General features: G+C 40.6%; 1 protein-coding gene across 4 annotated transcripts in view; it reads right to left on the bottom strand.

Annotated features, from left to right (window-relative positions):
* ANO4 (anoctamin 4) overlaps positions 1 to 26,935 on the bottom strand; it is a 450,544-nt gene that overhangs the window by 221,028 nt on the left and 202,581 nt on the right. For all 4 annotated transcript variants that reach the window (XM_067697681.1, XM_067697682.1, XM_067697683.1 and 1 more), the window contains one exon: positions 13,197 to 13,388. In XM_067697681.1, the coding sequence (XP_067553782.1) occupies positions 13,197 to 13,388 (192 nt within the window). The remainder of the gene's footprint in view (positions 1 to 13,196; positions 13,389 to 26,935) is intronic.

Below are 26,935 nucleotides of genomic sequence, written 5' to 3'. Positions count from 1 at the left end.
GCAAAATGAGGGCCAATTCCAGGTTTAGGACCTATACTAAATAAAAACAGTTTAGTAAAAAAAAAAAATCCTGTAATTTGGATTTGGAATAGTTACTCCACATTGAAACAAGTAAAGGAAAGTGTGACAAATCAAATCTTAACTTCCCCATGAAACACAAAAGATGGAGGACCCTGTAAAGTAAGCTTAAGGGGACAAATGGTATTTTCCATGACTACCTCATAATAAATGATGCTCTATCTAAGCTTCTGTCTACATTCAATTTATATTCTGCAAATAAAATTGGTAGTTCCTGTCCAGAGAGGTATATTTAATACAAATCCTCAAATGCAGCATTTTTTACAGAATAGAGAGCAGTGATATTTCAACACTTGATATAAATATCTAAAATGAACCCTCACATGTAATATTTTTGGACTTAATAGGCTGCAAAGACACCATTTTTGAAACTGGGAGTGTGTTTTCAATTCCCCATGAATGAATTCAGTGTTCCTAAGACAGTGTTAAGATGGAGAATGATATTAAGAAGGGAGGGAAGTATAGTCTGTCTTCTTTTCAGACTTTCCCTATATCAGCCAGTGTCCACAATAAATCTTCTAGGAAGGAAGCGGGGAAATGAACCCAATTCTTCTGGAGGATCTGACATTGGAAACCCTAGATTTACTTGTGGGATATTTCACTGGTTCTGGAAAAACTTTCCATCTGTGTTTCTTAACTTCATTTATAGTGCTTACCAAACTCTATTTAGTGTACCATAAGCTAAAAAACCTTCACAACAGAAGATGCTTCATATGTGCTACTGTAAAAAGACACACAAATCCCACTCTTTCATATTAGTGTTGCTTAACTATAAATCTAGTGATTTGCAAGAGCATTCTTTTACAGAAGAAAGCTCGGCTTTGTATTAGCAGGAATACAGAGATTGATTCACCCACACCCGTCACTATCAAAGCTAAAGACATTTCTTCAAATGATTAACACTGAGTAGTTCTAAGGACCCAATTCTGGACTGGGTCCTTACTGGAGAACCATATTTAGCTAACAGCCGGTGAATGGTTCTCAGGTCTAAAATGGAAATAATAATCCCACTGCTTCAGCCAGTAATGGCTGACCTTCAACAAAATTACTTCTATGTTTCCCAGGATTGGCAAGATAGTGATCTCCTAAATTATACAGAATGCCTGCATTAAGAGTTCCAAAGAGGGCCTGGAAACCGGAGCTGCAAAGCCTTAAATGGCAGGAAGGATTTGTGTGGGAGTGTAGGCAGGGCTCCATGGGGGTCTTCCAATCACCTAGATGCTGAGTTCTGTTGCTATGACAACGGTGACTCTTGCCGAGGAAGGGAAGAGAGAAACTCAGGATTAGGAGGGGTTACGGAGTAGAAACCATGATACCTTCAGCATCACTATAATGTTGTTTACTCTTTTAACTTGCACAGTAAATCTTCAGAAGGGCCTAAGATGAATGCATGAAAGAGAATGGCCTTGCAAAACGACAAGCCTCTTGAGAGCCAGGGCTCTGTCCATCTTGTGCATCGGCCTCTTATCTCTAACTCAGGGAATTAAGTAAGTAGAGCAGAAGCTTACTATTAACCGTCTATCTACCACGATGAAGAACTTAGTTTAGGTTTAGGGCTCAGGCCACTAGTTATAGTCATATGATCTTGAGTTAGTATTGATTTAAATCTCTCCAAGCTTCTTAAATATAAAGTTATTTGAAGTAGACTTGGGCAGAAGATGCAGTTCTGAATTCCATTAAAACACAACACTCTTTCCAGAAATAGTTGTCTCTGTGGATGCCTTTTCTGTAGCTTTTCTTTACTCACTTTGTATATTCAAATGGTTGTGAAAAGATTCTTCAGAAAATTCTCTCTAAATGCACTACATAGGTCAAAATATGTGCATATGTCCCTCAGCAAAGGGGAAAAAGTGAACATTTCTAAGGGAAGAATTTGGTATGTATTTTTGGAAAACTCCATTTTGTTACTCAGCAAATGATAGCAAGGCGCACAGATCCCAATGTCCACATTTCAAGGCTCAAAACAGCTTCTTTTCCTAAGCGCCCCTCTATTTACTAAACTCACATCACACATTTTACAAAACACCCACTTAAAGAGGAAGAGATTCAAATGAAGGATGATTAGCGTTATTTCTAAACCATAGTTTAGAAAGATACCACATTCACCTTCAAGGCAATGAGAAATAAAACAGAGGTCCAAAGTAGCTTATACTTTTTCTCCCACATATTCTCAAAGCCATGTGGAAGATCTTAGCTTCCAGCCACACCAAAAATCCATTTCACAAATAGAAAAGTAAATATATATTTTCATCCAAGCTTCAGATTCATTCAAGAAGAGTAGCCAGATTCCTCAGGTTCAATAAAGAAGTTTCAGGCACAATTCTCAGTAAAATGTCTGTTCCCGGATAAGGTGATGAGAAAACACTAAATTTCACACTCAACTATTTTCACCCTCAAGGAAAAAAAACTGGCTCAGTGGGAAAAAACACTGGTAAGAAACTAAAGACATGGGTTTTAGCTAGGGTCCATCAATGACCAATTTTGTACTTTTCGTCAAGCAATTTCATTTCCTGAGGCACAGTAAAGCAGGGCTAATTCTGCCTCACAGACCACTGTGAGAACTCAGTGAGATGCAGGAGAAATATTTGTGGAAGCCCTTTGGAGACAATGGAGCATCATCTAACATAAGGTGGTGGTACCATGATTATTATTGTGGTCAAGATTAGCCATATGTTTACTTTTTTCCCCTAAAGAATGAGCTGAATCTTGACTCTCATCTTGGCAGAACTAGAAACAAGTCAGCCAACACACAAGTCTTTCTTTGCTGTCTTTCTTTTTTCAAATCTCTGCTTAATTGCTCCTTTTCTCTCCTTTTCCCCACAGCCTCTGGTACTTACGTTAAACAGAATGTGAAAGGTACTTGCTGAGTTAATTCTGTTTCCCTAATTTGAGACCAGGCCTTGACATAATACTGGAATTTGAAAAAGGGAAGATGAAAAAACAAAGGTCTAATGCAGAGTAGAACAAAAATGATGCTACAAAGTGGAGCATCACTGATATAGAAAGAAACAACTGGTTAAGGTGACTATGTTTTCAGTGGAATCTAGTGGTCCCTTCCTCAATATAGTCTTCTTATGCTACGGGTTGAACTATTACAGGGCTTTAAATTTTCCAAAGATTTGGTATACAAACTTGCTAGAAATATTGCTACCAAGTTGTCTGAAGAAGGTAATGAGAGAATCAAACCACCAGAGTTGGAATCCTGCCTCCGCCACTTACTGCCTGCGTGTTTTGGGGCAAGTTACTTAAACCTTCTCTGTGCCTTAGTTTCCCCAACCATAAAATAAGGCTGACAGCATGAGGATATTATGGAATTAAATGAAATAATGCATGCAAATAGCTTAACAGTTTTTGAGGTTGGGAATACAGTAGAGTACTTAAGGGGGGCTGTAATTTTATTATTGTCAAACATTTAGTACCGTCTGTATACAGATAGCATAAGACGACAGTATACAGATGACATGTATACATGTTGTTCTAGCTCACTGGAAACAACAAAATCCTAAAGTTTCTCTCCTGTGAAATCAACTTGTCCCAGCATTTAAATACATATCTATATAAGGGAAAAATAATCATGCATAAAAGGGGAAAGGGAGATAAAAGGAATTGTGTTAGAAATTACTTGGGAAAATAATGAACTATATCAGCAAAACATCATTTTACCAACTCCAGAAGAGAATAAAGGACAAATTCTGTGACTAATGGCATTTCCCTAGGACTATACGATGGGCCTATCATATAAAGGAAAAGCAATAGAAGAAATATTTTAGATTTCACAAAGCTTCTAATTCTATTTTGTGTGGCACAGTCATTAAACTGGGATAATGTGACCCATACTCACTAAGCTTTACACTTTCAAATTCAAAAATTCGCGATCAGTGCTTCAGTTGACTCTGTTCTTGACCCTTAAATGACAGTTCCAAGCCTGGTGCTATTTAATACTTTTATTATTGGCCTATAAAGTGGAACGATATTCATTAATTACGAGCGGCTAAAAGATAAGGTCAAAATGAAATCAGTACACAAGAGAAACATCTGAAACAATCAGAAGGAAAGAGAAATCATACAAATACAAGATGAAGGTGAACAGCTCCTGCGTCAGTGCAGCATAAAGGGAAACCGTCTTAATTGTTAACCTGGCTCAAGTTAACTGGGAAACTGCTCTATGCTTCAAGGACCGAGTGAGAAATGCTTCTGGGACATAAGTACTTTCAGGCTTGTGAATTTTGTCTAGGATGATGGTGACAACAAAAATGATCCTTTGCTCCTGTCGCCTTACTGTGCAAGGATCATATAGAGCATTTTACATGAATGAATTTACCTGGCATAACAATGCCACATAGGGTTGCCAGATATAACACATAAAAATATAGGGTGCTCAGGTAATTTGAATTTCAAATAAACTAATACATTTTTATCATAAGTCTGCCTCATGCAATTCATGGGACATTCTTACACCAAAAGGTATTTGTCGTTTATCTGAAATTTAACCAAGTCCTGTGTTTCATCTGGCAACCCTAACACTGTGAGACAGTATTGCTCATTTTGCTGATGAGGAAAAAGATTCAGAGAAATTAAGTCATTTGCCCAAGTCTGCATAGCTATTAGGGAACATATGTGGGTTTAAAACATCTAACAGGGCTTCCCTGGTGGCGCGGTGGTTGAGGGTCCGCCTGCCAATGCAGAGGACGCGGGTTCGTGCCCCGGTCCGGGAGGGTCCCGCGTGCCGCGGAGCGGCTGGGCCCGTGAGCCATGGCCGCTGAGCCTGCGCGTCGGGGCCCGTGCTCCGCAACGGGAGAGGCCACAGCAGTGAGAGGCCCGCGCACCGCAAAAAACAAACAAACAAACAAACAAAAAAAACATCTAACAACAAAGCTTGCACTGCTCACCACTATAATGCACTATTATTACGCTCTTTCCTATATCTGAATGGCCATCCCTCCGTCTTCCTGTTGATGTCTTAGCTGACCTTCAAAGTCCAATCTGTAGAATCCTTCTTATATCTTTTCCCTAGTAATAATGTTTCCATAATTTTATTTATATCTCTGTTCTAGCCCTTAATACAATGAATTCTATTATAGCAGGTTAAGTAGTGGATATTCTTCCATATACATTTCCCTTTTCTAACATCACCTCTATTTCCTTTTGGGGAAATGTCTTTCCCTTACTGTGTGCAGCCTGGGTGGGAGGAGAAATCAAGGCGTCCTATCCTCCTATTATCAAAGCTGAAGAGGGAGGCCTCCTCTGTCCTATCCTTTTATCTCTCATCACTCACTGCCCAACCAAGGGAAAGGCACATGGCTGATAGAATCTCTTCCAGGTCTTCAAAAACGGAGCCAAATGATGCAAAAACCAAGAAAAATGGTAAGGGTTCATTTATTCCAGAAAGTCAAATAGTCCTTCTCTTGGTATCTGTTCCTTTTCCAAGGCCAGTTCTCCAGCCTTTCCATCCATATCCTTCAATTTTAAATTCCTTCTTTGCTTGGATTAAATAATTGCTTTCAGTTATTTATAACCAAAGAGCCCTGACTCATGGTCTTTCTGGACATGACTGTGAGCTCCCCAAGGTCCATGTGCAACAGAGTTCTACACCATTCCAGCCCCAATGAAGTACCCTCCAAATAAATATTTGTTAGGACATAGTAGGCACTCAGAAGTGTTTGTAAACTCAAAGGGGAATAAATGAACTGAAATTGTTCAGGGCTGATGGCACAGAAGATCTACACGATTTTCTTGTTCTTTCTTTTCGACCAGTCTGAGTGGGCTTTTAGAAAGTGCTTTGGGAATCGAGATTATTAACTTTGTAAAAAGTAGATGGATGATTTAATAGGCCTCACTATGACTAAAATGCACACACTGCTTCTAAGATCTATGATTCACTGCAAATAAGAAACTCGGTTTGAGAGCTCTTCTATAATCTCCCAACAGAGAACGATGATGCATTAGTAAAAGTACACTAAAAATAAAAGGATGGAATTGAAGTCACATCTATCTTAATAACGTGTTTTAAATACATATATTTTCAAAAACAGGTTTCTAATCATAATTTGTTTAATATGATTTTTCTTAACGATAATTATGTGCTAAAGAATTGGTTTTATTTATATTTTCAACCAATAGCCAATGCAAGCAGGGTTCAAGAATCGATGATAAAATTATGATAGATAAATGTAGTGATGCGTGTTTTAAGGTAAGAGCAGTGACAAGATATGCTGACATCACACCATTAGGAAATATCTTAACATTTCTTCAAACGTTTATTACATTAGTATCAGTAGAGGATGTCAAAGACTGACTCTTCTCTGACTGGGTCAAACACAAACAGAATATTCTGTACAATTCTGGGCACTGTATTTCCAAAGATGCAGTCATGAAATAAGACTTTTTCTAAGAGTGGAGTGGGTAGGATGGTAAAGAAGGTGAAAACCATGCTGTTTGAAGGAAGCATCGAAGGAACTAGAAAATGTCTCAGTTGGCAAATAGCTCAAGATGAGTTTTTGAACAACTAAAAGATCAGCATTGAAAGAAGAATAGATTTACCCTGCATAGCTTCAGAATGCAAACCTATACCCAGTGAGTGCAATAGATTGCGACAAACAGCAAATAATCAGCCTTTGATAAGGCTTCCAAGTTCTGACCAGTTGGATCAGAAAGGCTTTTGGGAGGAGGGGGGATTTGGGATACACTTTGAGGAATGAGAAGGGCTTGAGAGAGATGCATTGAGGTAGGGGCATTCCAAAAAGAGCGAGGAACTTGAATAGCAGAGAACTGGAAGAGTAAAAGCCTACTTGAGAACTAGTGCAGAGCTGTGGAGAAAGTAGAACAAGGCAGGTTACCTAGTATAAAAGATGCCAGGAAAAATAGGGAGAGGTGAAACTGTAGAGATTTCAAAAACTGGGCTCACTGGGCCTTCCAGAATTCTCTTCCCATCAGCCTTTTCTCAGATTGGCCCCTTCATCTTCTTGCTTTCATGAAAGCCTGGCTCTTCCCAGAGGTCACAGCTTCCCCGTGGCTCTTTCCTATGGTACTATTTTTGTCCCACAGCCCTGACACCAAAGGATCTGGAGAATGGGGGGTGGGGGGGCGGGTGTCTTCCTTGAGTCCTCATGCCACCTTCAGACCATTGTTCTTCCCCCTTCCCTAAACTCTCCCAGCCTTGAATCTCAGGTTGTTTTATTATATCACCTTCTCTCCGTGTCATCACTGCACCCACGTGCTGCTTCCAGATCATGCTTCCTCATTTCCTGATGAGGTTACCTCCTGGCTTATGTCACTCTCCCAAAACTATTCAATTCAATTTTAATATCTATGTAGATGATCCTTCCCAAACCCTGGCCTCTCATTCTGAGAATACTTTCCTCCACTGACCTTGCCCTCCATCCTCACTAACTTCATACCCTAACCTCAACCTCATCATTACTAATAACAGCAACGCCCTTCTTAGTATCAGTGCCCTGCGTTCTACTCTTTCACTACCATCTCTTTTCAGCTCTTCTTCCCCTGTCCTAACCTCAGTACGCTTTAATCCCCTCTTGAACCTCCAACCAAGTGATCCTATCAACTTTCCACTGAAACTCACTCCCCCCTCCGGATGTCTTCACTTCCCTGTGTATTAAGCTTAAAACACATGATCGACTGTTATCATTCTCTCTAGTGCACCTTTGATTCCCTCTCTCTCCCTCTTTTCCTAATTCCTTGGTAAAATCAAAACCCTGACTAAATACAACTCTCTATATTGATATATTCTTTGTTTTCATTCACGTAGCTAAACAAGGTCAAAGAAAAACACACAACCATGGTAACTAGTCCTAGTTTAATTTCATGACCATGAACCTCAAACAGCCATTTAATGTGGGCCGGCAACCACATTCCACCGTTTACACCATCCTACCATCCTCTCAAACAATCTTACTCCCTTCTCGTTCTCAGTTATGACCTTCCTTACCACATTACAGATAAAACTGAAACAGCAGCAAAAGAACTTCTCAGACCCTCCTCACATTGCCAACATCTACACACTCTCCCTTCCCATCTGTTATCACAGATAAACTGTTCATGATTCTGTTGTGCACACGGCTCTCATTTCTCTCACCAATCCTCACATCATGAATTCTTCCCTCTCCCCAACGCCACTTATCTGCTGGAGATTTGCTATTTTGCAAAGAAACTCTCTTGACCTCGCTTCTCCCCCGGTGGCTGGCCTAGTTCTTCGCTACCCTTCACAGCAAAACTACTTTTAAAAAGTTGTCTATATTCTCAGTATCCAATTCATATGCTTCCATTCTGTCTGAGACACACTTTAATCAGAGTTTCATCCCCACCACTTCACCAAAGCTGTCCTTCTCAAAATCACCATCGATCTCCACTTTACTAAAATCAACGGCCAATTCTTATTTCTCATCTTACTTGACTTTTAGCAACATTTAACCTAGATAATCACTCCTCTCCTTGTGATAAACTTTCTTTACTTAACTTCCAAGATGTGTAATTTCTGGCTTCTCTCCACCCTTGCTGGCCATTCCTTCTCGGCCTTCTTTGCTTGTGTTTTGCTTTTCATGTTCTGACCTTTACTATTGGGGAGTGCCAGATTTCAGCCCTTAATCCTCTCCCCCTTCTCCATCTGGTCATCTCAGATGACTTGTCAACAACAGTCGATTTTATATCTCCTTCCCAGACCAATCTCTCAAACTCTAAATATGTTTATCCCACCACCCACGTGATCTCTCCAGTTGCCCACAGACTTCCGATCCTGACCCCACTTCTGCCCTCAAATCCACTAAGTCCGCTTTGCCTTCAGCCTTCTCCATCTCAGTTGATACCAAACACATTTACTCAAGTCCAAAACCATATAGTCATACTTAGCTCTCCTTTCTCTCTTATCCCACATCTAATCCATTGAAACTCTGTGGCCCAACTTTATTTTATTTTTAAATTTTTATTGGAGTATAGTTGCTTTACAATGTTGTGTTAGTTTTTACTGTGCAGCAAAGTGAATCAGCTATACGTGTACATATATCCCCTCTTTTTTGGATTTCCTTCCCATTTAGGTCACCACAGAGCACTGAGTAGAGTTCCCTGTGCTGTACAGTAGGTTCTCCTTAGTTATCTATTTTTCCATAGTATCAATATTGTATATATGTCAATCCCCGTCTCCCAGTTCATCCCACTCCCCCCTTGGTATCCAAATGTTTATTCTCTACGTCTGTGTCTTTATTTCTGCTTTGCAAATAAGATCATCTATACCATTTTTTTAGATTCCACATATATGTGTTAATATACAATGTTTTTTTTTCTCTTTCTGACTTACTTCACTCTGTATGATAGTGTCTAGGTCCATCCACATCTCTACAAATGACCCAGTTTTGTTCCTTTTTATGGCTGAGTAATATTCCATTATATATATATGTACCACATCTTCTTTATCCATTCATCTGTCGATGGACATTTAGGTTGCTTCCATGTCCTGGCTATTGTAAATAGTGCTTGCGTGCATGTGCCTTTTTGAATTATGGTTTTCTCTGGGTATATGCCCAGTAGTAGAATTACTAGTCATATAGTAGTTCTATTTTTAGTTTTTTAAGGAACCTTCATACTGTTTTCCATAGTGGTTGTATCAAGTTACATTCCCACCAACAGTGCAAGAGGGTTCCCTTTTCTCCACACCCTCTCCAGCATTTATTGTTCGTAGAGTTTTTGATGAAGGCCATTCTGACTGGTGTGAGGTGACACCTCATTGTAGTTTTGATTTGCAGTTCTCTAATAATTAGTGATGTTTAACACTTTTCATGTGCCTTTTTCTACCTCTAGTAAGAGCTACCATCATGTCTCAACTTGATTATTATGGTGGCCTCCCACCTGACCTTCCTCCTTTCACCCTCTACCCCTATAGTCTATCCTCAAATAACAGCTAAAGTGATCGTGTTAAAAAATAAGTCAGGTCATGGGATTCTTCTGCTCAAAACCCCTTAAAAGCTCCCATTTCATACAGGGCTCAAAGTCCTTACATGGCCTGCAAGGCCCTGCCCTATCTGGTCCCTCTGACCTCACTGAGCTGATGTTTCCTTCTCACTCCAAGCTCAGGGGTCTCCGTGCTTTTCCTCAAACTGCCAGACTCATTCCTGTCGTAGGGCCTGTCAACTGGCTATCCCTCTGCTGGGATGAACTTGCTCATCTCAGCGGCCCTCTCAGCTCCTTCTAGCCCTTGATCACACATCTTCTCCACAATGTGGCCTACATGCTGACCACCTTATTTAAAATTGCAACATGCAACCCTACCACCTGATTTCACCTACTTTTTCTCTTATCCATAATATTTATCTTCTTCCTAATCACTATTTATTATGTTTATATATGACCTATCTCCCCCACATAATATGTTAACTCTTCAGGGGCAGGGATCTTCGTTTCATTCACTGATGTATTCCAAGTACTTGAAGAATGCTTGGAAACCAAATTGGCCCTCAATAAATATTTGCTGAAAGGCAGGTAGAGCAATTAGAATGTGATTGTAGTTTGTCAATTATACCCTAATAAACCTAGAAAAAAATTTAAGGAACTCTATAATAATAGTCTGAAAAACAGCTAATGAAGGGTCAGTTCAGTCCTACCCTACAAATTATTTAATGGAGGTACAAGATAAATATCCCAGAATCCATGCCTTTAAAGACCTTATGGTGGAGAGACAGACGATTTCAAAATATTAAAAGATTATGGAGCAAAACCAGGGTATTCTAGAGCAAGCAGCATGAGCAAACGTTGAGAGATATGACATAGCATCACGTGTCTGGAGAGCTGAAAGCAAGTCAGTCTGGTCAGACGTCATGGTCTAGTTGATGTGCCAACTTGGCTGGACTAGAGTCCCCAGTTCCTCGGTGAACACGGATGCTGCTGTGAAGGTGTTTTACAAGTCCATAATCGGTTACTTTAAATAAGGGAGATTATCCTAGGCAAGAGAGTTGGGGTGCTGATTCAATCAGCCGAAAGGTCTTAAAACCAGAGCTAAGGCTGCCCTGAAGAAGAAATTCCATGTGTAGACAGTGACCTCCACTGTGCCCAAGAGTACCAGCCTGCCCTTCCTAACAGTCTGCCCTATGGATTTCAGACCGGCCTAGACAGCCTTCACAATCATGTAAGTCAATTCTTTTTAATAAATCTCTAGTACAAATCTTCTACTGGCCCTGCTTTTCTGGTTGAACCCCAGCTGACACATTAGAGTATAAAGTTTAAGGCAGAAGGGGGCAAAAAAAGGATGAGAAGCACTAGGGGCCAGATCATGATGGGCATTTGTTTTTAACTTGCTAAGAGGTTTGGCCTTTGCCCTAGAATGAGTAGGACAAGCAAGATGAATGGCATGATCAGGGGTGGAAATGAATCATTCTGTATTTGGTGTAAAGGATACACTATGACAGCAGGCAAGAGGATGAGAGAGATGCTGGAGGTTGGGGAACTGTTAAGAGTTACCTGTGAGAGACGTGAGATGAGAACCAAGAAAGAAGGCCATCATGGAAGTCAGAGAAGTGCTTTGGGAAGAAGTCGTGGTCCATTCTGGTCGGGTGCATCAGAAGAGTCTGCTACTCACCACACTATGGTAAAAGGGGGTCACTAAGGGCCTCAAGAACCGCCATGATGGAGAGGAGGAGACAGAAACCCGACGGTGTTGGGTTGAAGAGTGGCTGGGAAGGCAGAGAGTAGAGCCAAGCCAAGCAGATGACTCTTTCAGAAGTCTGGCTCAGAAGGGAGGGGAGAAGTGGCGGAAGAGAGAACAGGATGCGGTGTCAAATGAAGATGATTAGAACGAGAGAAGCTTTAGCCTTCTTCACAGAATGAGGGGAAAGGGCAAGGTCCAAGAGAGGGAAAGCGTGGCCAAGGATACAGGTGAAAGCTTGGTCAAGGACAGTGGGAAGACCCTCATCTGTTGAAAACCAGAGGAAAAGGGTGAAGGATGGGAGTAAACAGAGATATACGTGGAGATGCAGGGTAAGGGACCTGCAGTCATTCAGGCCCAGTGGCTTGTGGGTTTCTCCATGAGGTTAGGAAACAAGGTTATCAGCTGAGAGAAAGACGATGACATGGCTAGAGAAGGAAGCTTGACTTTAGTTGAGGTTGGGTGGCCACCTGCAAGGACATTACACAGAGAAATCAGGATTGGGTGAGACTTATACTAAGTGACTTCAGAATTTCCTCACAATTTGATGTTCCTGTGAGTCAGAAAGACAGTGTTCACTTGTTTTTCCTCAGCACCCAAAACAATGCCTGGCATATAGTATGCACTCAACACCTTTGTTGAATGAATGAACGAATGAATACTTAAATGAGCCTCTCACCCAAATACTTTTAGTTGTAATACCAGCTTTGATATACACTCATTTTAACATTTTCAAGAGATCACAGATGCTTCTCAGAGCCTTGAAACTTCATATGACTTTAGTTTTCTCCCTTCACCTGAGGAGGGAATACAGGCAAGTCAAGCCACATAACTGAGGCTTCAAAGCGGACATTTTCAGCTTGACTTTTTCCCCGAGCTGTCTTAGAGCAAATTATCAAGAAACTGGCCAAATCTCTTTATTATTTTATTACACAATAAGCTTTTTTGAACCGAGCAAGTTTATTCACTGAAATTTTTCATTTAGATTCTCCCACTGTAAGTAGAATGTTGCCTTAACCTTTTCTGACACAACAAGCTCTCTTCCCTCCTATTGGTCTTGGTGACATTTACCACTGACTGAAGTGAAGAGAGAGAGAGAAAAAAAAATCAAGACTCTTTTTAAAAAGCAAGCTTTCTATTTTATGTTTGGTAGTGGGAAGCAGCCGCAGAGCACAGGGAGATCAGCTCTGTGGTTTGTGACCACCTAGAGGGGTGGGATAGGGAGGGTGGGAGGGAGGGAGATGCAAGAGGGAAGAGATATGGAAACATATGTATATGTATAACTGATTCACTTTGTTATAAAGCAGAAACTAACACACCATTGTAAAGCAATTATACTCCAATAGAGATGTTAAAAAAAAAAAAAAAGCAAGCTTAACTGGAAGCATGGAAGAGTTAGACAATAAAAATATAATGCAGGCTGTGTCAGCCTGCTGCTAACACAGGTCCCTGTTGACCCTTCCCCATGCATTACCTGCGTGGAAGACTTTGGTTTTCCCATTAGTGATTCCAGAAGACCTTGCCTCCATTTTTATTGACCTTCTGCCTGGTGGGAGTGAGGAATGCCTGACCACGGGCAGGCGACGTGACCCTGGGTGGCTTGCCACACTTCGCCGTTGGTGGATTTGCAAACGCTTTTCAGCCCCATGAATAGATAAACTTAAACCTGGAATAAGAAATAGCACAATTATATTGAAGAAGTCAGTGCAGAATGGCTAAAACGCCAAATTATTTTCTGGCATAACATCCAGAGAGCATTAAGTAACTTTGTTTCAAATTCTTAAGGGATGCTAGTAATATAAGAACTGTGATACCAATTGATTTTCACATTATATTATTTCCTGAGCATTGTTTCATTCAAAAGTGGACAGCCTCAGTTATTGTGACAAGAGTTTTATAAACAGATCCAATAAAGTTAAATACTAAAATTCTTCCAAAGTTCTGGAAGATATGCACATAATTGGCATGCTGTTGTCAGTGGCATGAGGATTAGAAACTGTTGTGATATCTGGCATTTCAATAAACATCGAAGAATCTTTTTCCACAGTATTCATGTATAGGCCAGAGTTAAAGACTGAACTCAGATTAACACCTCTGATAACCTTAAAATTATGTATTTTTTTAGAGCTATTTTATCTGGGAAAATTTCAACCATACTAAAAGTGAAAAGAATAGTACAATGGACTCGACGTACCTACCACCCAGCTTCACTAAATAAAGATCTTCCCCAAAAGCTGAAAAAAAAACTTTCCCATATTCACCTCTTCCACTCCCTTTGCTGTCAGTTTGCTTTTTAGGTGCCAGAGTAGTTTAAAGCAAATCCCAGACTTCATGTCCATTTCATCAGAAACAATATTGATTGTATTAACTTATATCGATTATATACATATGGATTACATCTGCGGATACATACAAACTATATTTTAAAATTCTGAGCTCAAAAGCTAAAAACACTCATAACACCGCTGGAGGCTGATAAAATACCAATTCATTATTAAGAAAATGATAAATAAAAGGAAAGAAGAAAGCATTTATCCTGCCTTTCCTTTACTAACCACACTTAAGCCAAACAGTTGATAAGACAAAGTTCTTCACTACAGAAGAATTCCAGTTAACAAATTACTGATGGAAAAGAGAATTAGAAAATCATTTTAGAAGCCTCAAGTGAAATATGAAAGGTTATATGATTTTTCCAAAGAAGCACTGTGAGGACAGACTTGCAATTCAGATTCGTGGTGGACTGAATCCAGATTTGCTCTTTAAAAAAAAGCCAAGGAAAGGTGTTAGCCTTATTTGATGCCAGCCAGCCACGGGGACTTGTTAAGGAATCATGCCATCCGATGCAGGAAAGCTAACCTTCACCAAATCACAAAATTTTTTCGTTAAAAGGAAAATCTCTATGAGTCTGTTTCTGTTTCGCTATATACGTTCCTTTGTATTATTTTTTAGACGGGTTACCAGCTGGGAGAAGGAAGTGGGGAGGGGAATGTTAGGGGTATGGGATTAAGAGATACAAACTACTATGTGTAAAATAGATAAGAACAAGAATGTATTGTAGAGCACAGGGAATTATAGCCATTATCTTGTAATATCTTTTGATAGAGTATAAGTTAAAAACACTGAATCACTTATGCTGTACACCTGAAACTAATATTGTAAATCAACTATACTTCAGTAAAAAAAAAAAAAAAGAGGAAAATCTCTTGAAACTTGAAGGTAGAAATTTAGCATTGGAAGTTACCTTAGCAGTTAGCTAATTCATCTGGTACCTTACACAGATGAGGAAACTGAGCAATGGCAGGGTAAAACAATCAGTTTACATATTATCAGTACTGGAAGGCCTCAATGAGACGTCTACTACAAACCCAGAAATGAAGGAAATTAAAAACCTGCTCAGAGGTAAATTATAAATCAGCAATCATGGGTCATGTCAGAGGTATGAAGAGTTACTTTAAATTTTCCCAAGGTTGGGGTGGGGCAGGATGTTACCTGGGCCAATTTGTAAGTTCTAAGGAATTTTAAGAAAGGATGATTCAAATCAGAATGAGGTTTGGTCAGCCAAGGAAAAGACAATAACAATACAAACAACAACAATAAACGAAACATGTAAGAGACAAACCTGGGCAGTGCCCGTCCAGGCAACAGCCGCAAAGTTCAAAATTTCCAAATGCATAGCCAGACGGCACTGACATGCAATTTTTCTCTCCTTTATCCACTTAACTGCCTTCACTCTGACAACGCTCACCAGACAACCTTCGGATTAGCATGTGGCTCCCAGGGCAGGGAGAGAGAAATCACACGAGTATTCCCACCTCTCCGGCAGAGAGGGTTCTCGGTGCGGATTAACAAACTGGCACCATGGGTTTCCACACATCCACCGCCTCAAAAATTACTTAGTATACTCTGCCCCCATGATGCGGTTTCTAAGCCCACAAGCTGTGAGCCTGAGACTTGTTCTTGGGAGGTTCACCCTGTTAAGACCTGCCGTGCTAGGTGGCCCCTTGGGAGACAGCCTGGCAGCCTTCCCCTCACACTGCATGCCCTACTCTGATGCTCGGCTGCCTGAGCAAGTAAAAGCCTTACTCATAGGTTTCTCTCTAGGGGCAGGACTAGAACTACAGCATCAGCCTGGAATTGTTCCACTCTGCTGTGCTCGTTACTACCATTCTATGCTCCACATTTCCAGAAAGGTGACTTCAGAACACGAGAATTCCCTAGTGGTCCAGGGGTTAGGATTCAGCGCTTTCACTGCAGCGGCCCAGGTTCAATCCTTGGTCAGGGACCTAATATCCTGCAAGCTTTGAGGTGCAGGCCAAAAAAAAAAAAAAAGGCTCCAGAAGAATGGACACAGATTTTCAGGTGACAGATGAAGGGGCTGGGAGGGGCACTTGAGGTCAACGTCAGATGGTACATGCAGTCTCAGTCTGTATATATGAAATAGACAGCTCTCCCAAAACAAATTCTTTATTTTTAATTTTTTGAATTATTTTTTTACACAGCAGGTTCTTATTAGTTAGTTATTTTATACATATTGGTGTATGTATCTCAAAGCCAATCTCCCAATTCATCCCACCACCACCCACGCCCCCCGACTTTCCCCGCCTTGGTGTCCATACATTTGTTCTCTACATCGGTGTCTCTATTTCTGCCTTGCAAACTAGTTCATCTGTACCATTTTTCTAGATTCCACATATATGCATTAATATACAATACATGTTTTCTCCTTCTGACTTACTTCACTCTGTATGACACTCTCTATGTCCATCCACATCTCTATAAATGACCCAATTTCATTCTTTTTATGACTGAGTAATATTCCACTGTATATATGTACCACCTCTTCTTTATCCATTTGTCTGTCAAGGGGAATTTAGGTTGCTTCCATGACCTGGCTATTGTAAATAGTGCTGCAATGAACATTGGGGTGCATGTGCCTTTTTGAATTATGGTTTTCTCTGGGTATGTGCCCAGTAGTGGGATTGCTGGGTCATATAATAATTCTATTTTTAGTTTTTTAAGGAACCTCCTTACTGTTCTCCATAGTGGCTGTATCAATTTACATTCCCACCAGCAAGGCAAGAGGGTTCCCTTTTCTCCACACCCTCTCCAGCATTTGTTGCTTGTAGATTTTCTGCTGATGTCCATTCTAACTGGTCTGAGGTGATAACTCACTGTAGTTTTGATTTTCATTTCTCTAATAATTAGTGATGTTGAGCAGCTTTTCACGTGTTTCTTGGCCATCTGTATGTCTTCTTTGGAGAAATGTCTATTTAGATCTCTGCCCATTTTTTGATTGTTTTTTTTTTTTTTTTAATATTGAGCTGCATGAGTTGTTTATATATTTGGGAGATTAACCCTTTGTCCATTGATTCGTTTGCAAATATTTTCTCCCATTCTGAGGGTTGTCTTTTCGTCTTCTTTATAGCTTCCTTTGCTGCACAAAATCTTTTAAGTTTCATTAGGTCCTGTTTGTTTGTTTTTGTTTTTATTTCCATTACTCTAGGAGGTGGGTCAAAAAGATCTTGCTGTGATTTATGTCAAAGAGTGTTCTTCCTATGTTTTCCTCTAAGAGTTTTACAGTGTCCAGTCTTACATTTTGGTCTTTAATCCATTTTGATTTTATTTTGGTGTATGGTGTTAGGGAGTGTTCTAATTTCATTCTTTTACATGTAACTGTCCAGTTTTCCAAGCACCACTTATTGAAGAGACTGTCTTTTCTCCATTGTATATCCTTGCCTCCTTTGTCATAGATTAGCTGACCATAGGTGTGTGGGTTTACCTCTGGGCTTTCTATCCTGTTCCACTGATCTATATTTCTGTTTTTGTGCCAGTATCATATTGTCTTGATTACTGTAGCTTTGTACTATAGTCTGAAGTCACAGAGTCTGATTCCTCCAGCCCTGCTTTTTCCCTCAAGATTGCTTTGGCTATTCAGGGCCTTTTGTGTCTACATACAAATTTTAAGATTTTTTGTTCTACTTCTGTAAAAAACGTCATTGGTAATTGGATAGGGATTGCACTGAAACTGTAGATTGCTTTGGGTAGTACAGTAATTTTCACAATACTGATTCTTCCAATCCAAGAACATGGTATATTTTTCCATCTCTTTGTGTCATCTTTGATTTCTTTCATCAGTGTCTTGAAGTTTTCTGAGTAGAGGGCTTTTACCTCCTTAGGTAGGTTTATTCCTAGGTATTTTTTTTTTATTCCAATGGTGAATGGGATTATTTCTTTAATTTCTCTTTCTGACCTTTCGTTGTTAGTGTATAGGAATGCAACAGATTTTGGTGCATTAATTTTGTATCCTGCAACATTACCAAATTCACTGATTAGCTCTAGTAGTTCTCTGGTGGCATATTTAGGATTGCCTACATATAGTATCATGTCATCTGAAAAGAGTGACAGTTTTACTTCTTTTCAATTTGTATTCCTTTTATTTCTTTTTCTTCTCTGATTTCCATGGCTAAGACTTCCAAAACTATGCTAGATAATAGTGGCAAGAGTGTACATCCTTGTCTTGTGCCTGACCTTAGAGGAAATGGTTTCAGTTTTTCACCATTGAGAATGATGTCTGCTGTGGGTTTGTCATATATGGCTTTTATTATGTTGAGGTAGATTCCCTCTATGCCCACTTTCTGGAGAGTTTGTATCATAAATAGTGTTGAATTTTGTCAAAAGCTTTTTCTGCATCTACTGAGATTATCATATGGCTTTTATTCTTCAGTTTGTTAATATGGTGTATCACACTGATTGATTTGCGTATACTGAAGAATCCTTGCATCCCTCAGATAAATCCCACTTGATCATGGTGTATGATCCTTTCACTGTGTTGTTGGATTCTGTTTGCTAGTATTTTGTTGAGGATTTTTGCATCTATATTCATCAGTGATATTAGTCTGTAATTTTCTTTTTTTGTAGTATCTTTGTCTGGTTTTGGTATCAAGGTGATGATGGCCTTGTAGAATGAGTTTGGGAGTGTTCCTTCCTCTGCAATTTTTTGGAGGAGTTTGAGAAGGATGGGTGTTAGCTCTTCGCTGAATGTTTGATAGAATTCACCTGTGAAGCCACCTGATCCTGGACTTTTGTTTGTTGGAAGATTTTTCATCACGGTTTCAATTTCATTACTTGTGATTGGTCTGTTCATATTTTCTATTTCTTCCTGGTTCAGTCTTGGAGGTTATACCTTTCTAAGAAGTTGTCCATTTATTCCAGGTTATCCTTTTATTGGCATAGAGTTGCTTGTAGTAGTCTCTTAGGATGCTTTGTGTTTCTGCGGTGTCCACTGTAACTTCTCCTTTTTGATTTCTAATTTTATTGATTTGAGTCCTCTCCCTCTCTTTCCTGATGAGTCTGGCTAGTGGTTTATAAATTTCGTTTATCTTCTCAAAGAACAAGCTTTTAGTTTTATTGATCTTTGATATTGTCTTCTTTGTTTCTATTTCATTTATTTCTGCTCTGATCTTTATGATTTCTTTCCTTCTAATAACTTTGCGTTTTCTTTGTTGTTCTTTCTCTAGTTGCTTTTGGTATAAGGTTAGGTTGTTTCAGATTTTTCTTGTTTCTTGAGGTAGGATTGTATTGCTATAAACTTCCCTCTTAGAACTGCTTTCGCGGCATCCCATAGGTTTTGGAACGTCATGTGTTCATTGTCATTTGTCTCTAAGCATTTTTTGATCTCCTCTTTGATTTCTTCAGTGATCTCTTGGTTATTTAGTAATGTATTGTTTAGCTTCCATGTGTTTGTGTTTTTTACATTGATTTTCCCTGTAATTTATTTATAATCTCATAGCATTGTGGTCAGAAAAGATGCTTGATATGATTTCAATAATATTAAATTTACTGAGGCTTGATGTGTGACCCAAGGTGTGATCTATCCTGGAGAATGTTCCGTGTGCACCTGAGAAGAGAGTGTAATCTGCTCTTTTTGGATGGAATGTCCTATAAGTATCAGTTAAATCTATCTGGTCTATTGTGTCATTTAAAGCTTGTGTTTCCTTATTTATTTTCATTTTGAATGATCTATCCATTGGTGTATGTGAGGTGTTAAAATCCCCCACTATTATTGTTTTACTGTTGATTTCCTCTTTTATAGCTGTTAGCAGTTGCCTTATGTACTGAGGTGCTCCTATGTTGGGTGCATACATATTTATAATTGTTATATCTTCTTCTTTGATTGATCCCTTGATCATTATGTAGTGTCCTTCCCTGACTCTTGTAACATACTTCATTTTAAAGTCTATTTCATCTGATATGAGTATTGCTACTCCAGCTTTCTTTTGATTTCCATTTGCATGGAATATCTTTTTCCATCCCCTCACTTTCAGTCTGTATGTGTCCCTATGTCTGAAGTGGGTCTCTGATAGACAGCATATATATGGGTCTTGTTTTTATATCCATTCAGCCAGTCTGTGTCTTTTGGTGGGAGCATTTAATCAATTCACATTTAAGGTAATTATCGATATGTATGTTCCTATTGCCATTTTCTTAATTGTTTTGGGTTTGTTTTTGTAGGTCCTTTTCTTCTCTTGTGTTTCCCACTTAGAGAACTTCCTTTAGCATTTGTTGTAGAGCTGGTTTGGTGGTGCTGAATTCTCTTAGCTTTTGCTTGTCTGTAAAGCTTTTGATTTTTCCATCGAATCTGAATGAGATTCTTGCTGGGTAGAGTAATCTTGGTTGTAGGTTCTTCCCTTTCATCACTTTAAATATACTGTGCCACTCCCTTCTGGCTTGCAGAGTTTCTGCTGAGAAATCAGCTGTTAACCTTATGGGAGTTCCCTTGTATGTTATTTGTGGTTTTTCTCTTGTTGCTTTCAATAATTTTTCTTTGCCTTTAATTTTTGTCAATTTGATTATCATGGGTCTTGGAGTGTTTCTCCTTGGGTTTATCCTGCCTGGGACTCTCTGTGCTTCCTGCACTTGGGTGGCTATCTCCTTTCCCATGTTAGGGAAGTTTTCGACTATAATCTCTTCACATATTTTCTCGGGTCATTTCTCTCTCTCTTCTCCTTCTGGGACCCGTATAATTCGAGTGTTGGTGCATTTGATTTTGTCCCATAGGTCTCTTAGGCTGTCTTCATTTTTTTTTCATTCTTTTCTCTTTATTCTGTCCATGGCAGTGAATTCCACCATTCTGTCTTCCAGGTCACTTATCCATTCTTCTGCTTCAGTTATTCTGCTACTGATTCCTTCTAGTATATTTTTGATTTAGTTATTGTATTGTTCAACTCTGTTTGTTTGTTCTTTAATTCTTGTAGGTGTTTGTTCTTTAATACTTCTAGGCGTTTGTTAAACATTCCTTGCATCCTCTTGATCTTTGCCTCCATTCTTTTTCTGAGGTCCTGGATCATCTTCTCTATCATTATTCTGAATTCTTTTTCTGGAAGGTTGCCTATCTCTCCTTCATTTAGTTGTTTTTCTCGGTTTTTATCTTGTTCCTTCATCTGGTACATAGTCCTCTGCCTTTTTATTTTGTCTTTCTTTCTTTGAATGTGGTTTTTGTTCCACAGGCTGCAGGATTGTAGCTCTTCTTGCTTCTGCTGTCTGCCCTCTGGTGGATGAGGTTATCTAAGAGGCTTGTGCAAGCTTCCTGATGGGAGGGACTGGTGGTGGTCAGAGCTGGGTGTTGCTCTGGTGGGCAGAGCTCAGTAAAACTTTATTCTGCTTGTCTGCTGTTGGCTGGGGCTGGGTTCCCTCCCTGTTGGTTGTTTGGTCTGAGGCGACCTAGCACTGGAGGCTACAGGCTCTTTGGTGGGGCTAATGGTGGACTCTGGGGGGGGGGTGCTCATGCCAAGGAGTACTTCCCAGAACTTTTGCTGCCAGTGTCCTTGTCTCCACAGTGAGCCACAATTGCCCCCTGCCTCTGCAGGAGACCCTCCAACACTGGCAGGTAGGTCTGATTCAGTCTCCTATGGAGTCAACTGCTCCTTCCCCCTGGGTCCCAATGTGCACACTACTTTGTGTGTGCTGTCCAAGAGTAGAGTCTCAGTTTCCCCGAGTCCTATCAAAGTCCTGCAGTCAAACCCCGCTAGTCTTCAGTCTGATTCTCTGGGAATTCCTCCTCCCATTGCCAGACCCCCAGGTTGGGAAGCCTGATGTGGGGCTCAGAAACTTCACTCCAGTGGATGGACTTCTGTGGTATAATTGTTCTCCAGTTTGTGAGTCACTCACCCAGCAGTTATGGGATTTGATTTATTGTGATTATGCCCCTCCTACCATGTCACTGTGGTTTCTCCTTTGTCTTTGCAGGTGGGGTACCTTTTTTGGTGAGTTCCAGTGTCTTCCTGTCAATGATTATTCAGCAGTTAGTTGTGATTCCAGTGCTCTCGCAAGGGAGAGTGAGCACATGTCCTTCTACTCTGCCATCTTGAACCAATCTCCCCCGAAAACCATTCCTTCTTGTTCCTTTTGCTAAGGATTATTGGGTTGAAGGGACCAGGACTGTGACTCAGCATGGAACTTCTAGCTCTTATATAAATAACTACCCTCAAGGAGCACAAAATGACAGATAAGAAGAAAATTTACACAGTGGAAATAAAGGCCACAGGTACTTGAAACTGTTGAACTCCTTGTTAAAAAATCTAATAATGTAGATCATGGGGAAAATGTCAAAAATAAAAAAGAATTCACAAGCATTACCAGGAGAGGATGGATATGAGGAAGATGGGCCTGTTATAGGGGAATTTGGGCAAAACCCCTGATATCTGAGCAAACCCATCTGGGTCCTCCAAGAATTAAGAATTCTCAGAGGTACAGATGAAGAGCCTGGGCCATCAGAGCTCTCCTCATACAGAGGCTAAGTCAACGAGGGAGAGACGTGTACACAAATAGTTAGTACACAAGACAGCAAATATACTCCAGCCTTACGAAAAGCTAACATTTACAGGAGATTCAGCAGTCACCTCTTCAGAAAGGAATTGTCAGTCAACAAATTGCATCAACATGGGAATAAAGATGCAGACCTACTAGAGAATGGACTTGAGGATATGGGGAGGGGGAAGGGTAAGCTGGGACAAAGTGAGAGAGTGGCATGGACATATATACACTATCGAATGTGAAATAGATAGCTAGTGGGAAGCAGCCACATAGCACAGAGAGATCAGCTTGGTGCTTTGTGACCACCTAGAAGGGTGGGATAGGGAGGGTGGGAGGGAGGGAGACGCAGAGGGAAGAGATATGGGGATATATGTATATGCATAACTGATTCACTTTGCTATAAAGTAGAAACTAAGACACCATTGTAAAGTAATTATACTCCAATGAAGATGTTAAAAAAAAACAAAAAAAAATAATAAATTGCGGGACTTCCCTGGTGGTGCAGTGGTTAAGAATCTGCCTGCCAATGCAGGGAACACGGGTTCAGGCCCTGGTCTGGGAAGATCCCACATGCCGCAGAGCCCGTGCCAACAACTACTGAGCCTGCGCTCTGGAGCCCACGAGCCACAACTACTGAGCCCGCCTGCCACAACTACTGCAGACCACGCGCCTAGAGCCCAAGCTCTGCAACAAGAGAAGCCACCGCAATGAGAAGCCCACTCACGGCAAGGAAGAGTAGCCTCCACTTGCTGTAACTAGAGAAAGTCTGCGCAGCAACGAAGACCCAATACAACCAAAAATAAATAAATTTATTAAAAAATAATAATAATAGTAATAAATTGCATCATCCAATTTGTTACCTCTGGAAAAAAATGTAGACACTATTCAATGCCAGGTACCACGCTCAATATTGATCATTAATGCCTCATCACAACCCTAAAAGACAGAAATCATTTCTACATTTTACAGATGGGAAACCTGAGGGTCAAGAGGTAAAGTTACTCACCCAAGGCCACACAAGTGAGCAACAAATTTTAACTCTAATCTTTTCCACTGTAGCGTGTAGCCTGATGAGTTAGATACCAATACATAGGCGAATTGTTTGAAGTCTGTAGTGGTTCTAAATAATTTAACAAGGCAGGGTTGGAAGGTAGAGTATGCTGACACTCCTTTGAGCCAAACTCTTGTAAAACCATCTTTCCCTCCGACTTTTCCATCCATGTGAAATGTCCCCATGGTTCTTGACCAGCTATCAAATGCCTTCATCAGTTAAGAACCAGCTGAAACTGCATCTTCCTCTTGAAGCCCTTCTAGCTCCTCTGGCCCATGGTCAACACTCCAGTCTCTTTAATCTTGCCATTAGCCTTGATCACGCAGTGGCCACATACCCTCTGTTACCTTCTGGCACACGGATGTCCCATTTCTCCAACTAGCTCCAGAGTCTCTAAGGACAAGGATCATACAGTGTACTTCTGACTCCTTCCTTAGCTCTGAACAGAGCACATTCCGTGCAGAAATGGCGGTGACAATTCCCCTTCAGCTACTTCTCCCTCTGCACCTCGTGTTCTGCATGGTGTGAAGGCTCCATGGGCACAGACACAGCACAGAGTCAAAAGCTGGTCAAGGAAATGACATGGAGCATGTTCACCTGTGCAACACGTTTTTAATTTAGAGCTCCCCGTTTCACTACACCCTCATCCTCTTCCCTAGACTCCTTGAGGCCTGAAGCTTGGCTGCTTCCTTCAGCTTCGGCACTGCTTCCCCTCCCCCTCGGCTGAAAAGATAGAGCCCAGGGGATGCCACATTTCTCATCCTCCCTCCCTTCTACCCCAAAATGACTTTCAAAGATGCCTTTTCCTCTCAAGACCTATCACTTACCTTACTTGATAAAAGATCTGAAGTCAGAACCTTGAGAAACACATACTTCTAGGGAGGAGAAGTATGGTCTGTGGTTAAAATGTGGGTGCTAGAGACACGGTTTCTAGTTCAATTCTTGGCCACACCATCTACTACCTATTTTACTGAGTTCAGGTTATTTCATCTTTTTGTGCCTCAGTTTACTCATCTATAAAATGGTGATAATAACAGTTTATACATCCTAGAGCTGCTGTGAGAATGAAGTGAGTTAATACCTATGAAGTTCTCACGGCGGGTGCCTGGTACAGGTCAGCTATCATTACCTTCCATCCTATCAACGCCTTCCCCTCGCTCTTCAGTCTCACTCCTTAGGCCCTCACATTTAACGCCACTGCCTCTGTTCGTCTGTTTTTTAAACTCTTGCTTTGGTTTCCATGACACTTAACCTTCTTGCTACCTCTCCTAACTCTAAGCTCTCTTTCCCTTCCTGTTCCCAAAGGTGCGGGTTATTAGCTTCCTAGGGCTACTGCAACAAATTACAACAACTCTGGTGGCTTGAAACAACAGGGCTTTACTACCTTATAGTTTTAGAGGCTAGAAATCTGAAATCAAGATGTTTCCAGGGGCTGTGCTTCCTCCAGAAGCTCTGGCGGAGAAATCTGTTGCTTGCCTCTTTCAGCGTCTCATGGGTGCCGGCATTCCTTGGTGTTCTCTGCCTTGTGACCACATCACTGTAATCTCTGTCTCCATAGTCATGTCACCTCCTCCTCTGTGTTTGTGTCTATCTCCCTCCACCTCTCTCTTTTAAGGACGTGTGTGATGGCACTTGGCACGCACTTGGAAAATACAGGATAATCATTTCATCTCAAGATCCTTAGCAAACTCATCTGCAAACAAGATCCCATCTGCAAACTCTTTTTCCAACTGTCACATTCACAGGTTCTGGGGATTAGGACATGGATGTATATCTGGGAGCCATTATCACAGTGGGCATTTCCCAAGGCTTTGATGTTGATCTTCCCTTTCTCTCCATCCTTTCATGCACGCTATGTCTCCAGCTGTCACCTTGTGTGGTCATCTTCTAAGTCATTCTCACTTTGCTCTGTCTCCTAAATGTCAAGCCCACCTTTCCTACTTGGCTTGAGTTTTCTCCTAATGGGTCCACAGAACACAATAAATGTTTAATATCCTGACAACAAAACAAGGCTTAGATTTCTTTTAAGCTCCTTATATATTTTGTTTTCAAAAATTCTAGCTAAAACAAGTATTTTTCTCAATAAAATACAATTCGTCGGTGCTCTTTGTTTCTGGCTCACTTCCAAGGTCCACTAGCTCTGGCCACATTGTGCGGTAGAAGTGTGCCTGTGTAAGTGATTTGCTTTCATCTAAATGTCATCCCTGTGATTCAGAGGTGCTTTGTGCTACAGGAACATTTGTAGCTCTGTCAATGTGCTACAACTTGCAGAAATAGTGCCTAGTCTTGCGTCACTCTCCTTGTCACTTCTTAGATCAATTACTTTTCAAGGCACTGAAGAACTATGTTTTGAATGTCATCACCATGAGCTAAATGTAAGACTCACCTTTTCCTAATTAAGAAAAAAATCATCTGTGGAAGAGAATGTTCATTTCTAGCTTTCTTTTGTTCTCAGATTTAATGACAAAGTAGAGAACAAATCCATCTCAAGAGGGCTGATGAGAGGACCTGCTCCAGCCCCACCTTCCTCCATCACACCAGGTCCTTGGGCATGTGCTGTCTCCTTCTGTTTGGTCTTCCTGCATTGGAACAGGCTACTTGATTGGCATCCGTACGTTACACAAATCTGGCAGTACCAACACATCAAAACCAGGAAGGACTTCTGGCCAAATTGCTGTTATTTGTAATATTGTGACAGTTGTCTGTCTAAAGCCATATTACCTTGGCATTCAAGAACATTGAAAAGAGACTGAAATGCTAAGGACTAGATATAATACTATCCAGACTTAACTTTTGGTTCAATGTCTATGTGAAGAATTTATAGAATCAGAAAAGATAAGAGCCTAAACGAATGTTCAACCAGCATTACTTCAAGTCAAATAAAGTGCTGGGGATAAATTACCAGGGTTTCTCTCCTCCAAACCCACCTTTAGATTCTTCATAGCATTTTTGGTAGTTTCTCTCTCTCCTACCGCTGGGGCTGATTTAGAGTCTCCTTTTTTTTTTTTCCCCTTGCTACAGAATTCTTCTAGAAGGACTTTATTTTAGGAAACTACAGTGACACAATAGATTACTACCCCCAATTCTTCATAATTTCTCTCTGCCATGAGACCGATCAGTGCTTCCCAGTAGAAAGGGAAAATGTGTTCCCTGTTCTGTTGATTTTGGACTTAGTCATTATGACTTGCTTCAGCCAAGGGGATGTTACTGAACATGATGAAAACAGAGACATAAAATATGCTTCCATGGTGTTGGCCAAGTTACTTTTTCCCTGCTCCCTGTTTCGGCACTTCTGAGGGCCCCCTACAAGATCTTCGCCTGTCAGGTGGTCCCTTTTCCATGGCTCCCAC

The sequence above is a fragment of the Pseudorca crassidens genome, chromosome 11 (genome assembly GCF_039906515.1).
Source record: "Pseudorca crassidens isolate mPseCra1 chromosome 11, mPseCra1.hap1, whole genome shotgun sequence".
Lineage (NCBI taxonomy): Eukaryota > Metazoa > Chordata > Mammalia > Artiodactyla > Delphinidae > Pseudorca > Pseudorca crassidens.
This window is presented reverse-complemented; position numbering and strand designations above follow the sequence as displayed.